General features: G+C 41.4%; 1 protein-coding gene across 5 annotated transcripts in view; it reads right to left on the bottom strand.

The window, feature by feature from the left end:
* The window catches only part of FAR2 (fatty acyl-CoA reductase 2), a 138,087-nt gene that overhangs the window by 10,245 nt on the left and 114,711 nt on the right, over positions 1-13,131 (bottom strand). For all 5 annotated transcript variants that reach the window (XM_048955556.1, XM_048955535.1, XM_048955526.1 and 2 more), the window contains 2 exons: positions 7,486-7,657; positions 578-707 (listed from right to left, as the gene is read on the bottom strand). In XM_048955556.1, coding sequence (XP_048811513.1) covers positions 578-707; positions 7,486-7,657 — 302 coding nt within the window. The remainder of the gene's footprint in view (positions 1-577; positions 708-7,485; positions 7,658-13,131) is intronic.

Below are 13,131 nucleotides of genomic sequence, written 5' to 3'. Positions count from 1 at the left end.
CACAATGGTTTATATAGACACATCCCCCATGAAAGGGGACGCCTGAAATTTTTAGGGCCCAGAGTTGTTATATGAAAACTAGAATTGACCATTTCTTCTTAGAAAGGGAAATATGTTTCTATACAAAAAGGAATATCTTTCCAACTCCGCTAGCTATTCCAGTGTATGCAGCCAACTCAAGAGGGCTGAATACAGCTGGGTCATTGGGGATATAAACTTATGTCCCCTTTGTGCAGGCTATTTTGTCTGTGGAAACAAATCTAGCTTATTTCTATGCCAAACAGAATAGATGGTAAAGAGTTGCTATGTTAGCTGAAATGAACAGTGATTGATTTCTCTCAGAAGAAAGAGCAATACATCTCAGGAGAAAACATTCTCCTACATGGAAGTTCCTGATACCTTCCTAAATGGAAGGTTCCTGATAAGTTCTTGAATAAGACAAGAAGAAATACTTTTTTTTCAGGTTCAAGTCAGTTACAGTAATCTAGGCAGATTCATTTGAGGGCTCAACAATATAAAAAAATAATTGCTGCAGATGAACAGAAGTGGAGTTCAGCAGTCCTCACACATGACGTACCTTTTTGTCCTCTGTGTTAAGTTGACCCATTAACATATTCATATTATCTGAAGACCAATCCCAGGACTGGGTGGAGAAATACTGCAGGAGCATCATAGACTTGTGTAGTCGATTGATAATCTTCATCATTCTGAAAGAGAGGAGGAGGATCAGAGATGGAGAGAAAGTATGTCTTAATGCAAAAAACAGTACTTTTAGTTCAGGTGTTTCTGTCAGTCCAAGCGCATAAGACTTGCAGTGCTCGATGAGCCTTCCACTGGTATATACAAGGCTGAACACCAACTCAGCAAGATTCTAAAAACTGCTCCAGGGGAGGTCCTGAACCTATCTTTAATGTGAATGCAAACACACATTCTTCAGGACAAGACTGATTAATTTACAGATTTGAACTAAAGTCTGTATCTACTCTACATGGCATGCATATCCATGAACCACTACCAAGTCAGCACAGTAGACTTTGGAACCACAAAAGTATCTTTGTCTCATAAGATGGATACTTCTCTCTTTCTATCACAGAAGAGCTCTTCTGTTCTCATGTCTGACTTGGCCTGAAGTGAAGGCTCTGATTTTGAATTTACCTTATACTGAGTCAGCTCTAATTCAAAGGTGACTGCTTTTGCAGCATGGACAAGTTATGAAGCCTATTACTAAAGTTCAGCATTCAGATAATGGCAACTTTTTTTTTATCTTGGGTTTTCTTCCATCTCTCTGTTTTCCATAAAGGCCACAATTCTCCCTGTGTAATAAAGTGGCAATGTGGAGTGATTTTTATGTCCTTCCTTACGCAGGAAGTTCTAATAGCAGCAAACTCCTGGTGGATAAAAATTTTCATAGGCATTTTTGTGGTGAGGGAGAATGGGAGCACACAGATGAACTGTCTCAATGTCTTCGGGAGTCTGAGTGTCCTGGTAATGATGAAAGCCAGTTCAGGGCTGTTAGACAGGAACTTTGGAAATGAAAGTTCAGGTCTCTCATGTTTCTTGGCTTTTTTTTCTTTTTTTCTTTTTTCATTTTTTAAATAATAAAAGGGAATGACTGTAATGGTGTCCTACCTCACAAGATTATTTGACAAGTGTCTCAGTGGTCACGAGTACAAAAGGCCTATAGGGGACAGTTGCTTTAAAGTGCTGTGATGTTCAGTGCTTGATCTGTTTGGAGAGAACACCACGTTCTCTCAAACTGGGTAAGGGCAAGAGAAAGCATCAAAAGGCTGATTTCTGTGGAAAACAGAGCTGTTTTCATGAGGAATTTTGAGCTGCCCGGAGGGTAACAAAGTCACTGTGACAAATAAAAAGTGGCAGTCTGTAGAAGAATGGTGCCAGGCTGGCCTCTCCTCCTGCAGATGTGACTGCCACTTAGATAAGCATTAAGCACAGCAAAAAAGACGTGATTCTCCTCAATTCAGAGGAAAGCTGTGCAGCTTACTAAGCGTATTTAAAGCACACATAGAGACTCCTACTCAGAATTAAAGTGGCTTTCATTTTAGAGCAAAACATCAAATTAAGAGAACTTTCATTCTGAATAATTACATGCACATGGATTAAATACAGTTTATTTAAACTACTTCAAAAGTGCTTCAAATTAATCTCTCTGCCTGTGTGAGCAACAACTGTGGGACAAAACTTTGAATATTTTAATGCCTTAAAGGAACTCAGGAAACAAAGTATATGATTAGATTGCAAAAATCAGGAATTGACCCTTAAACTGGTCAACCAAACCTACAAAACAGACAAAAAAAAAAACCAAAAAAACAACACAAAGAGAATCAACAGTGTGTCTCTACTTTTGTTTTGAAAATAGGCTGATTACACTGGAAAACGAATACCCTATTCATATGGCCTTCTGTCAGTATGAGCCCTACCTATAGAACTACTCAGTGCAACTTATCTAAGCAGCTGAAAGTGTGCATCAAAGAGAGAAATGAAGACAGGCACATATAAAAACTGTGGTATATGCTAACTGGTTTATCTCAAATGTACTTACTAGTATTTACTAGTTTGGATTAAGCATTAGTGTAATGAAAAATATCAATTAAGCAGAAACACGAATTTCTGCAGGTTCTGAGCAGCTATAACAAAGACTCTTTTTAGAATATCTCCTTCTCCATTGTGGATGAAGTGAGAGGGAAAAAGAAAACAGTAGCACCTGTTACTGACAGCCTAATTAGTTACACTTAAAAAATGCACCTTGTCTTCTAGAAGGATGTTTAGAACAATGATTTCTTTATTTACTCCTGTACTGAGCCATGCATGAGCAGAGTCTTGGGTGCAACAGACTGCCCCAAGAGACTAGTAATGATATAAAACACATTATTACCTTGGCCATGGGTGGAAACGGAGCGATAAGAGTAAGCTAAATAAGGCACTTTTGCTAGACACCTGGCAATTTATATGAAGCGAACTAACATTTAAAGTAAAGTTCTAAGGAGTGGCAATATATAAAAGCTCAAGGCAGATAGAGATGGCTTTTGTACCTGCACTTTCCCAATCCTGGGAGACATAGTACTGCAGTCTATATTAGTGAAGCTCACAGGCTGTACCTGAATTGCAAAACCTTAACCAACTCCCTGATATTCTGTTGCATGTGATAATCCATCACTTTATGATGAGCTGAGTATGGATACAGTAGAGAAATAAAGCCTGAATCTTGTTCTCGACAAAGAAGATTCTCCTGCTTGCAAATGTGGCATAATGTCATAAAGGTAATCCAAGAAAATGCCATGAAGATGGCTTGTTCTTCTATATGTGGGAGTGATAAGTGACAAATAAATTAAGCTTAGGTGCTTGTTTGAATGAGCTGTTGCCATGCACTCTATCACACTGTTGTAGTATGTGGATGAGCTTAAGTAGCGCTGTAGAAAAAAAAATTGTTATTAAAAAAAAAAAAGAAAAAGAAATAGAAAAAAAGACTTGGTGACTTCACAGATTCATTGCTTAGTCATGTTTGCTCAGGTCACAAATCTGAAAGTTCAGATCCTTCTCAGCATGCTGAAATCTAGTTGAAATTCAAAGAAGGTATTATGGCCGATGTCCACTGACTACCAACAACAATCAGATTTACGAAAAATGTCAATTATAAAATCAGTGCCAAGACTTCACTGCTGCCTGTTTCAGCAGAGTACAGAGACTCCAGCCTATTCCAGCTCAATTTTACTTCATTTCTAGGGCAATTCTTGCCTACTGGATAACTGGAGGATTTTTTTTAATTGACATGTTTCCCTCTGTAGCAGACCATCAGAAAAGAATCAGGGCAGTGCATCAGCCAGGGATTTCCCTGCAAACAGGTGAACCCAGTCTTCTAATGAGAGATGTATTCTCCTGGCTTGGGAAACTCTGAAATGTGTAAATCATAGAATCACAGAACCATAGGGGTTGGAAGATCACCTAGTCTAACTCCCATGCTAAAGCAGGTTCCCTAGAGTGGGTTGCACAGGAAAGCATCCAGGTGGGTTATGAATATCTCCAGATAAGGAGAGTCCACAGCATCTCTGGGCAACTTGTTTCAGTACTCTATCACTGTGAAGAGGTTCTTTCTCATGTTCAGGTGTAGCTTCCTGTGTTTCAGTTTGTACTCATTGCCCCTTGTCCCGTTGCTGGGCACCAATGAAAGGAGCCTGGCCCCACTGTTTTGACAACACTTTTAGATATAAATATCTAAAGTCTAAGTATTAAGTATAAATATTTAAATATCTAAGTATTGGTGAGATCTCCTCTCACTCTTCTCCAGGCTGAACAGTCCCAGGTTTCTCAGTCCTTCCTCCTAAGAGGGATGTTCCGTAATCATATTTGTAGCTCTCCACTGGACAAGTTCCCTTGTCCTTCTTGAACTGGGGAGTCCAGTACTGGTCACAATACTCCAGATGTAGCCTCAGCAGGGCAGATTAGAGTGGAAGAGAACCTCCATTGACCTGTTGGCCATTTTCAGTGCTGTTTTCAATGCACTCCAGGATATTATTGGCCTTCTTGGTCACAAGGGCACAGTGCTGGCTCATGGCCAACCTGTTGTCCACCAGGACACCCAGGTCATTCTCTTCAGATCTCCTTTCCAGCAGGTGAACCCATAACCTGTACCGATGCATGCAGTTATTCCTCCCCTGGTGTAGGACACTGCACTTGCCCTTGTTGAACCTCATAAGGTTTCCTCTCTGCCCAACTCTCCAGCCTGTCCAGATCTCGCTGAATGGATAGCACAGCCTTCTGGTGTGTCAGCCACTCTTCTCAGCTTTGTATCATCAGCAAACTTGTTGGGGGTGCACTCTATCCTTTCATCAGGGTCACAGATGAAGATGCTGAAGAACACTAGAACCTGTACTGACCCCTGGGGAACACCGCTAATTGCAGGCTTCCTACTAGACTCTGCACTGCTGATCACAAACCTTTGGGTTGTCAGTCAGTTAGTTCTCAATCCACCTCACTGTCTACTCATCTACCCCACAATTCCTAAACTTACTTAAGAGAATGTTATGAGAGACAGTGCTAAAAGCCTTGCTGAAGGTACACCGCATCCACTTTTCTCCTCTCGTCTATGAAGCCAGTGATATACATAGAAAGCTACCAGATTGGTCAAGCATGGTGAATCCATGTGGATTATTCCTGATTACTTTTTTCCACTTTCTTTGAGATGACATCCAGAATAAGTTGTTCTATCACGTTCCCAGGGACAGTGGTGAGATGGACTGGCCTGTAGATTCATGGGTACTCTGTCTTCCCTTTTTCAAGACTGCAGCAACAATGACTTTCTTCCAGTATTCAGACATTTCCTCCATTCTCCAAGATTTTTCAAAGATAAGAGTAGTTCAGCAGTCACTTCTGTCAGTTTCCCCAGAACTTGTGGGTGCATCCCACTGGAGCCCAGGAATTTCTGTGTGTCAAGTATGTAGAGATGATCTCCAGACAGATTCTTCTCAACCAAGGGGATTTTTTTTTTTTGTCTAGACTCCCTCATTCTCTAGACCAGGGTCTGAGATTTCTGAGGGACAATCTTAGCAGTAAAGACTGAAGCAAAGATGATCAGCATCTCCATCTTCTCAGAATCACCTGTTACTAGGACATCCCCCTCATTAAGCAGTGGACTCACATCTTCCCTAGTATTTCTGTTGCTATTCACGTACACAAAGAAGTCCTTCTTGTTGCCCTTGATCACTCTCGCCAGTTTTAATTCCAAGTGGGCTTTAGCCTTCTTTATTGCATCCTTGCAGACCCAGACAATGATCCCATATTCTTTACAAGTTCTTCCATGTTCTCTAAGCTTTCTTACATTTGAGGTTTTCCATGAGCTCCTTGCTCATCCGTGCAGGTCTCCTGCCACATTCACTTGATTTCTCAGGGATGCAAAGATCTTGAGCTTGAAGGAAGCAGTGATTCAGTGTTAACCAACTCTCTTGGGCACCCTTACCTTCTATTGTTCTAACTCATGGGATACCTCCAGTTATCTTCAAGAGGTCAAAGTTGGCTCTTCTGAAGTCCAACACTGCAATTCTACTTACTGCTTTGTGTCTTTCATGCAACATCTTGAACTCCACAGTCTCATAGCTGCTGCAGCCAAGGCTTTCCCCAAACGACATATCCCCAACCAGTTCTTCTTTGTAAGAATAAAGCCTAACAGCAAAACTCTACTTGTTGGCTCCTCTACCACCTGGACCTGGAAGTTATCTTCACTTCAGGAGACTTCTGGATTGTTTGCAGCCAGCCATTGCTGTTTTCCTAGCAGATGTATGAGTGATTGAAGTCGCCCATCAGGATAAGAGCCTGAGAGTGCAGTGCTTCTTGTAGCTGAAGCAAGAAGGCCTTGTCAACAAGCTCCCCTTGATCACATAGGCTGTAGTAAACCGCGACCAACAGATGTCCTTTATTGGTCTAGTCTGTAATTTTTACTCAAAAGCTATCATCATGATCATAGCTGTTTCTCAGAGGCAGCTCTTTACAATTCATTCACTTCATAATATGGAGGGCAACTATCCTGCTCCTCCTGCCCTATTTCTTCTAAAAACTTTGTAGACCTCAGTTGTAGCATACCAATTTTGTGACTCATCCCACCATTTTCTTATGATTGCAATTAGTTTGTATTTTCTCATTGCATTATTCCAGCTCCTCCTGCTTTGTGCATTGGTTTAAAAGCACTTCAGCTGCATTACCTTATTTGAGGAGCCTTTCCAGATTCCTGTAGGACATATTTGAGGTTTTCCCTTGTTACTTCCTAAAGTGTCAGCGTTGCTTGCCTCTCTTACTCAGAAGTACATCCCCTTCCTTCATCACATCTAGTTTAAAGCTCTGCTAGTCAGTTCAGGCAGCTTGCTACCCTGAACGTTCTTTCCCAGCCTGGTCAATTTCATCCCATCCAACATTGACATGCCTGGTCTTTCAAAGGTACATCTAAGATCAAAGAATCCCAGGTCCTGAACAGGACACTATCCATGCAGACAACCCATTCAACATCTTTCCAAGGGACAAAAAGTGTGTGTTAATATTTTGCAGGACTTGAAGGAGTAGGAGCAGATAATAATCCTCTGGCTTTATCAGACCTGGTAGTGTCTTCTTGATGTCACAAATGTGGGTGCCCAGTAGGCAACAAAACTCTACAGAGATTGTCTGAGTGGCACATGGGTGCTTCTCAGCAAGGAGTCCTCAGTTACTATGCACTCTTCACCTTTTTCTGGTGATAGTGGTTCTAACTTTGATCCTTGGTCAAACCAATTTAATGCAGTTGTCCTTTCTTGGGTCTAGAGCTCAGTTTAAAACCTGTGCTGTGCTCTGGCAACTGGAAAGGTTGGGAATGCTAGATTATCTTTTCTTTTTGAATAATCTCAAGACAAGGCCTAAATTGATAAAAGACCAGTTCTCAAAAGCTAGAGATCTGCTCTCTGTAACAGCAGTGCATGTGGAGATGGTTGAAGGAATGCAGATTCTTACCTGGGCTTTCTTCCTGTGAGCCTCATGTACAGGTCATAGAGTATGGCAGGAGCCTTGTGACTAACAGTTATCCAGTACTGGTTTATTAAGTAGTTGGATGTCAAGTGAGCGTTGGGTGTTCTGAAGGCCTGTTCCAGTGGATTTCTTTTGAATGTGGACATGACATACTGCTCTGTAAAAGAACAGGCATTTTACTTAAAAGCAGGTGCTCAGATGAGTAGGGCACAGTCATAATGACATGCTGCAATAAAGTCCAAATTATGGTGCTTCACATGTTTAACCTGTAGTTCTGTGAACCATGTAACCAGGATTTGGACGCTATGATCCTATAGTGCCTTCTGGCATTAGCAGAACCACAGAATCATAGAACATCCTGAGTTGGAAGGGACCTACAAGGATCACTGGTTCCAAGTCTTAGCTCTACACAGAACTATCCAAAAATCAAACTATTTCTCAGAGCACTGTCCAAATGCTCCTTGAACTCCAGCAAGCTTGGTGCTCTGACCACTGCTCTGGGGAGCCTGTTCCAGTGCACAGTCACCCACTGTGTATTTGTTTTCCCTTACACTCTCCTGATGGCAGCTCCATACCATTCCCTCTAGACTCATCACTATCACTAGAGAGAAGAGATAGGTGCCTGCCCCTTCAGTTCCCCCTTATGAGGAAGCTGTAGGCTGTGATGAGGTCTCCCCTCAGTTTTCTCTTCTGTAGGCTGATCAAACCAAGGGACCTCAGCCACTCTTTAAATATCTTGTGCTCTAGACCATCTTTACAACCCTTCTTTGGATGCTCTCTAATACTTTTATGTCCTTCTTATATTGTGGCATTACACACTACTTGAGATGAGGTCACTCCAGTGCAAAGTAGAGATAACTCCCTGTATTGCTTATTTAGAAAATACGCTGCATTTAGACTTAACACTGGCAAACCTAAGCTTTCCTATCAAAACACAACAATTTAATGGAAGAAAAGCAGGCAGTTGAAATGCCTTACAGCATTTCAAACCAAGAAGCTACATTTCTGATTTTGCTTGTAGCAGACATAAAGAAACTGATAAGTTTTAACATCTTTAGATTATTCTCAGATCACTGAAAGCAAACTTTGAACTATTAGCATAAAACAAAGATGACGTTTTTTATTTCTTATAAAATTTCCAAAAGAACTATAGTTAATATTGCTGAGTCAGGAAAAAGCTGCTTATTTATTATATAGTACAGTCCCACTTCTCAAAAGCCACTATTAAGATTTTCCAAATGACATCTGACTTACAACATCAAGTACTGTAGCTTGCTCTCACGTGAGCTATGGATGCACAGAGGCAACAAGTTCTGTTGCATTATTAACTTGAAAAACTCCCAATAGGGTGGAAATCATTTCATTCATTTTGCACGGTAAAGCGCGAAATATTCTGGGCCCAGCTCTTGCAATGGTACAGAGCCACAGAAATGGCACCTAACTGGAACTAACTGGAGTATTTGCATATTGGAGAGGCTTAATGGAACAAGAGTAGTTGAATGTAAGACTATCATTGTAGGGACTGACAAACAGATGGTGCTGCTCTTTTTGAGCACCAATGAGCTAACCAAAGAATATGTCCATTTTTTTCCCTTTTTTTTTTTAAAGTTGAACTATTTGCCCTCCAGTGAGTCTGAGAGTTATGACAGCAATCTGTGCTCATATTATAGTTTACAGTCTAAGCTTATGTTACAAACAGAAAATCAGATTAGAATTTGAAAGTCACAGAAATATCCAGATCATCTTTAGATAAGCAGATTTCAGTCATATATTCAGACAGTCCTCACAAGCATCTGCAGTCAGCTCATTAATGCAATTCAAGTAGTGATTTTTGCTTTACTTGGTGAAAGCAACTGGAGAAGACTTGATCTGGAGAAGACTTTAGTTGCAAAGTTGCAAAGTTGAGACAACAAAGACTTAAAATAGTTCAATTTAATTTGACTGCAGGTTCACTGTTAATTTTTTTTCCCATTATATGGCATGTTTAATGGCTGAAAGCCAGTTCTGAAACTCATTTTACATTTCACTAGATAGAACTGACTGACTTCCTTTCTGTTTTATGTGGCCACACTGCAGTGCTGTGGTTATTTTGAAGTCATCTTGTGGAGTGTGATATAGAAATATTATGCTTTGCAGCATGTTCTTTCATTGCAGCGGGCTGCAAATGAAAGCCAGCTGGTCTGTGAGAGTAAGAAGGCCCAAGTCCTCGAGTGATGTTGCAGAAGCAACAGGCTGGCTGGGAACGCGTCCTTCAAATTCTTCTCTCACTGCAGGACAACAGCCTCTTGGCTAAAGCTGCAAACATATCAGAAAACCAACAGGCTGCTTTTTCTTTTTTATTTTTTTTCCTATATGAAAAGTAGAAGTACTAAAACTCTTTCCCTAACATCAGATAGAAATGAAATTTTCTAAAAGAAAACTTCAAATTTACCTTCTGTATTTCCAAGCATACTCACAGGCTTAAAGCAGTATATCCTGAACATACCCAGGCAGACAGTATTTACCTCTAAACTCCACAGGTTTCTGCCTTGAGCCTGGGCAACCCTAGCTCGGCAGCAGCAGGTGGGAACAGGGATTAGTTTTTTTTAATAGAAGTGGGTTCATTTAATATTATGGTAATTGTGCTCAATATATACAGAAACTAACTGAGAGAGAAACAGGTAGGTAGGAAAAAAGCTGCCTTCAAAAAATCACTTGCCCAGTCAGAGGAGCCTTTCAGCATACTGCAAGCACGTATGAAAAGCTTGGTGAAACTGAATGTGTTGAGACCATGAACCTGCAGGAAGGCATTTGCAGAGCTGAAATGCAGCAAGCAGCTGTGCAACTAGCTTTGGAAAGAGGAGGAGACACAGGCTGCTGATAAATGTGTCAGTAGCTTTGTCATAGAAGAGTGACATTTCTCCATGGCAGATTTAACAGGCAAACAATTCTATCCCCAGTGCTTATGGATCAGGAGAGCAATCCCATGAACTCTGCTTCTTTTTCCCTCAAGAAAGTTTCTCTTAGAGATACTAAACGACAGTTTATGTCTAAGTTCTCACCTACTTATCAACATTTGAGTTCTTCTAGTCTTCTTTGGTCACTTCATTTCCTCAGGGAAACCTATCAGTTTCACCGAGAACAACTGATATTTTGGAATTGTGATAATTTTGATACTGTCTGTATGGCTTTGGCTCAATTCAAATCCTGATGTTAATACACCACAAATCAAGTTATCAGCTGTAAGTGATTGTGAATATTTCCTCCTGGAATCACATTAAAGATGTTGCTGCCCTTACCTCTTGGCATTTTTTTTTACTTCTATGGCCAGAATAGCAAGAAGGAACAAGTCAATCTTATATGCAGAAAGTGCAACTCTTGCCATGTCAGATGATTGGCCATGTTCAGAATTCACACAGATCAGCGACGCTTTTCACATTTTGGTTACATAATGCTTCTAGTGGAAAATGCAACTATAGTAAAGCAGCAGCAATATTATCACAGAATCACTGAATTGCAGGGTTTGGAAGGGACCTCTAGAGATCATCGAGTCCAACCTCCCTGCAAAGCTGGCTCCCTACAGCAGGTTACACAGTTAAGTGTCCAGGTTAGTCTTCAGCATCTCCAGAGGAGACTCCACAACCCCTCTGGGCAGCCTGTTCCAGTGCTCCATCACCCTCACTGTGAAGAAGTTCTTTTGCATATTCGTGCAGAACTTCATATGCTCCAGTTTATGGCTGTTGTCCTCTCCCCACAGACTGCTGAAAAGAGGTTGTCCATGTCACTTTGTCTTCCGTATTTAAGATATTTATAAACATTAATCAGATCCCCACTCAGTTTTCTTTTCTCAAGGCTGAACAGGCCCTGGTCACCTAACAACTGACCAGTTCCACCCTTATAGGGGAGATGCTCCAGGCCCTTTATCATCTTTGTGGCTCTCTACAGAACTCTCACCAGGAGATCCTTGTATTTTTGTACCGGGGAGCCCAGAACTGGGTACAGTACTGCAAGTGACACCTGATCAGGGTAGAGCAGAGGGGGATGATCATCTTCCTTGACCTGCTGGCCATGCTCCTTTTAATGTAGCCCAGGATGCCATTGGCATTCTTGGCCACCAAGGGCACACTGCTGGCTTGTGGCCAACCTGTTTTCCACCAGGATTCTCAGGTCCTTCCCTGCAAGGCTTCTCTCCTGCAGGTAACCTCCCAACCTGTACTGATAATGAGGTTAAAGTTATGCTGTTCTCTTCATGTGAGAAGCACCTCTATTCACAAGCAGATACTGCTGAAAACTTAAAATTCTTGAAGTCAGAAATGAAAGCAATTTTGTTTTAAAATAAACATAAGTGGGCAGTGAGGCCAGTCTGAGACTTACTGAAAGGAATTCAGGAAAATGCCAGTTTTGCGTGACATCGAACAGTTAATCCTACCGTATTCTTTATGAACCTCCCACCATCTGAACACGAGTCCTTTATCTCCTAAAAAGGGTTCCAATTTCACAAGACTAAAAATGGCTTTTTATTCTAGAACCATTTGTGATCTGGAGAGAAAATCAGACAAATAGACATTCTGAAACAGATGTGTTATACAGGCAAAAAAACGTGATCCAGAAACACTTCACCTCTAGGGGCTACTAAAATGGGTTTAGGGAATGAGTGGAAGAGTGTGTGGAAGATAGTTTCATTACATAGCTGGTACAAGAATCTAGCAGGGGTGGTGCCCTGTTAGAGTACCAGGGAAAGTCATGGAGCAAATCATCTTGGGTGAGATCACATAGCGCAGCAGTGGTGTCCAGGGAATCAGGCCCAGCCAAGCACGGGTTCATGAAAGGCAGGTTGTGCTTGACCAACCTCGTCTCCTTCTATGACTGGGTGACCAGACTGGTAGACAAGGAAAAGGCTGTTGACGTAGTCTACCTAGACTTCAGCAAAGCCTCTGACACAGTCTCTCACAGTAATCTCCTGGCAAAACTGGCTGCCCATGGCCTGGACAGGTGTACCCTTACCCAAAGAAAGGGCACATGTCTCTATCCTTCTTCCCTTATCCCCTTTTCCAGAGGCGTGGATCTGTGGGTCCCTCTGCCCTGCTAGTCATGGAACCTTGCTGAACCAGGCCGTAAACAATTGACACTGCATTTTCTAACAGTCTGAGAAGCTTCTCCTGTCTTCTCAGACTGTGACAAACCACAGCATTACATCTAACATTAAAAAAATGGTCAGGAACCTGGAATTTTCACAGAGCACAGCCAACTCTGGACATCTTTGCTGGCAGACCACTTGATCAAATCTCATAGCAGGACAGTAGTAATGCTTTCAGACTTGTCTTATTCTGAAAATGTAGTTATGGTCCATTTCCCTGCTGACTTAAAGTTTGCCTGTTAAATAATGGAAAGCAAAGGCTGAGAGAAATATCACTGTATTTTAAGTGCAAAGAAGTGAATGATGGTATAATAGAGGCAAATCAGGCCCTATACATCTCTCTATTGGTGTATTAATTATACATAGTATTTCGCAGTATGCAGCTAGGCCAAATTCTGTTACTTAGCTTGTGTGTCAGTTTACCACTGAAAAGGTGTTACAATGTGTCTTCCTATCTTTCACACCTGCCTCAGAAGCACATCCACTTGAAGAAGAGCCATGAAAATCATTTGAAT

Source organism: Lagopus muta, chromosome 1 (genome assembly GCF_023343835.1).
Source record: "Lagopus muta isolate bLagMut1 chromosome 1, bLagMut1 primary, whole genome shotgun sequence".
Taxonomy (NCBI): Eukaryota; Metazoa; Chordata; class Aves; order Galliformes; family Phasianidae; genus Lagopus; species Lagopus muta.
The sequence above is the reverse complement of the archived record's forward strand: the minus strand, read 5'-3'. Positions and strand labels throughout refer to the sequence as shown.